We start from the raw sequence: 3,230 nt of genomic DNA, 5'->3' as shown, positions 1-3,230 counted from the left end.
CGCGTACTGTCACAGTTTTTTTTAGGTTTTTTGCTATGTCGCAACCTACCGGTTAGAGCGGATGCTAACATTTCTGATGTCGTAACTGATGTAGATTTAAAATTTATGTGGGAAAGTGTAAGAATGTAGATGGGGGTGATACCGGAATTAATTACAAGACTGGAGCAGCAGCCGTTTTACGGAATCTGAAGCTGGCGCTCACTCCTCAATCGCGACACAACTGGCATGCTGTCATCTGACAAATATTACTCCTCCATTCTCCTCGCTGTCGAGCTGCTGAAGATGAACGTTTATGTGGTTGGGACAATCATGACGAACCGCTTGGGATTCGACAGGAGCACCACGTCAGTGAGCAAGACCCGCCCATCAAGCATCCCGCGTGGCTCATTTGTCTTCTCGCGCTCTGTCGCGGTCCTTACCATGATATCATGCCTCTGGTGGGACCGGAAGCCAGTCTACTACCTTTGCACGGGCTCTGTCATGACGCCGACCACTATCAAGAGGAAGGTAAAGCGCGTGGGCGCGATTCAAGTGGGGTGCCCTCAGTCTGTAAAGGGCTACCAGAACTGGATGAGCGGGGTTGATCGCCATGATCAGCTCCGTCTCCAGAGTTACTCCCTCCAAATGCCCACGCGGCTCACTAAGTACTACAAGGGGTTGTTCTTGGGGTTTCTGGACCTGGCCCTAGTAAATGCTTACCTGACCCACAAAGAGGCGGCCAAAATCAAGGGAGCAGTCGCTATGAAACGCTCCGAGTGGTTTGCGGTCCTTCAGAGCCAGCTCCTGCAACTTAAAACCGAGGACTTTGCGGGTGTTCAAGCTACGCCACCTCGGTCCAGCCAGAAACGTAGGCGAACACCAGTCCGCCTGACACACGGACTCCAGCAGTCCGAAGACTGGGTTACCGTCAGTGGCGTTCAGAAGCGCCACCAACGGTCGTGCAAGGTCTGTGCGCTTCTGCGAACCGAAAAGAAAAACTCTTTTGCGACGACTTACTACTGTAAGCGCTGTTCCATTGACGCCGCAAAACGCTGGTTGTGCAACAAGATCCGCCACGAGTACAAGGGCGTCGCCAAGACCTGTTTCGAGATCTGGCACGACGACTTCGGGGCCGGGCAGGACATTCCGGCTAACCTGGGGAAGCGCGTCGTGCTGCGCCGGCCTGGCAAGAATGCATGAAAGCGCAAGAAGACACGAGGGGAACGACAGCTTCCCCGCGAGAAGGGAAGCGATGGTAGCGACGCTGATAATGACAACGACGGTGAGTAAGCATGTAGGCTGCGTTTCACCTGATGAGCTCGTGTGTTTGAATGCAAAGTTTGTTGAGCCAACGAACCTTTTTTACGTGTTTTCCCGAAGGAGTTGCAAAATAGTGAGCCCCCCCCAGCCATCTGTTGTCTACAAGTGGTGTCTGTTACCACATTTAGTGGCGAGTGCTCCCGTATCACTTACGACATTGGCCAAAAAACCTTCCTGATAAATTATACACGTATCCCGACATGAAACACATGGCCTTTACAAAATGCAAATGATTCTGTAAGCCGTAACTTACGACATGCGCTTACGCGTCGTACCGTTCGGATAGAAGGTGTTAATACTTATTACTCAATATTTGTAGACACTACTACTGTTTGCTTCGCCCATGGGTCCTCTATAAAATTGGTTAGGCTGGCCAAACCAATTAATCTCAGTATTAATGCTCTGTACATCAGACCAAAGCTAGATCAGGATCTATTGTGGGCTTTTAAAGAAATTATATGAAAGTGATCATTTCATTCAGAGAAATTGATGGATTGACGGACGACTCGAGGCTCCTTGCAATAGATCAAGTCGAGATAATACCTCATTCTCAGTTTTTATAAGCGAAGCAGCAGTATCCTTTATTGCCGGCCATGGACACTTCAACAAGTAAGGAGCGCAGCGTGAACGCTACCGGTTCCACTAAGGACAGAGCTGGTGATAACGACAAAGTACTGCATGAACACGGGCAAGCGACGTCAAAATCTGGTGACGCTGTGGGTGCAGATATATATAGCAAAACAAATGGCATTCGGCTCCTGGATGTGGCGTCGCTATCGAAACGCGGATACTGTAATGAAGACCGAATTGTGGTGGACACCGACGAGAACCTACACTTGTTCGCAGTCATTGACGGCCACAACAGCGCAAGAGCGGCCAATTTCTTAGTCGAGAACCTGTCTAAAACTTTGACTGAAGTTTACGACAACGGCTTTGACCATGCCAAGCTGTGTCAAGCGATGGAGGAGCTGGATCGGATGTTTTGTGCATTGGACACGCCGCCATGGAATATAGGTGGGGCGTGTGTACTGGTCGTCCTCATGTATGTTGACCCGAATACCGATGCCCCGCAGAAAGTAGTGCTTAATATCGGTGATTGTCGTGCTATTATTCGAGAGGCGCCGGAGTCTATTGCTGGGAAGAACGAGGCAGAAGATGAGCCTTCTCCAGCTGCTAGCGTCGTCGCCCTCTCCGAAGATCACTGCGCATCCAACGAGAAGGAGATGGCGCGAGCTCTTCGCAGTGGGGCCAACATTCTAGGCAACCGCATTGCAGGGATCTTGCAGCCCTTCCGGGTCATCGGTGATGCGGATTTAAAGGGCCCCGACAAGAAGGATTGGGTCATCCCTACGCCTGAGATCCATCAAAGCGAGTTACTCGTTGGTCGCAGCATCTTAGTTATCGCCAGCGATGGCGTTTGGACGGTTCTCGACAATGACTGTGATGGAACTGGCATTTAAGGAAATCGGAGCTAACGGATCTGCTAAATCCGCTGCTGAAGCTATCGTCGGTGAGGCAGTCAAAAAGCACAGCAAGGACGACATCTCAGTCATTGTGGTCTCAGTGTAGATTCAGAGACAGCGCCAGTGCCAACAACAAAATGATAATTATGAAGATTTCTATTTTGGATTGTTATCTTTTCTACAGAGGTCTCATAATGTAACGATTCGTTTTATCCGTGACAAATTATAACAAAGTCGTGTTTTGCACGAAGAAGCCGTGATGACACAAACATTTCTCTATGGTACCGGTATGGTATCTAGCGCGGGATAATGATGGCGCGGGGGAGATGCCCTAATGACGATTTGAATCTAAGCTTACGGTTATTACATGTAATAGCTTTGTATTCTATTGAACACTGAATAATAAGTAAAACATAATTTTGTAAAATGATTTCATACGTACGTTACGGTAAAGACATTGCTTTAAAA

At 49.0% G+C, this 3,230-nt stretch overlaps 1 protein-coding gene across 1 annotated transcript; it reads left to right on the top strand.

Annotated features, from left to right (window-relative positions):
- Positions 1 to 2,258: 2,258 nt before the first annotated feature.
- On the top strand, positions 2,259 to 2,868 carry PITG_22283 (uncharacterized protein; the record flags this gene model as incomplete). The annotated part of the gene is made up of 3 exons (XM_002909850.1): positions 2,259 to 2,425; positions 2,477 to 2,723; positions 2,827 to 2,868. 3 exons carry the CDS (start codon positions 2,259 to 2,261, stop codon positions 2,866 to 2,868), a joined length of 456 nt encoding a protein of 151 aa, XP_002909896.1.
- Between the last annotated feature and the right edge of the window lie 362 nt (positions 2,869 to 3,230).

This window comes from Phytophthora infestans, genomic scaffold (genome assembly GCF_000142945.1).
Source record: "Phytophthora infestans T30-4 supercont1.2143 genomic scaffold, whole genome shotgun sequence".
Classification (NCBI taxonomy): domain Eukaryota; phylum Oomycota; class Peronosporomycetes; order Peronosporales; family Peronosporaceae; genus Phytophthora; species Phytophthora infestans.
Note: the sequence above shows the minus strand (reverse complement) of the source record. Positions and strands in the feature narration are given on the sequence as shown.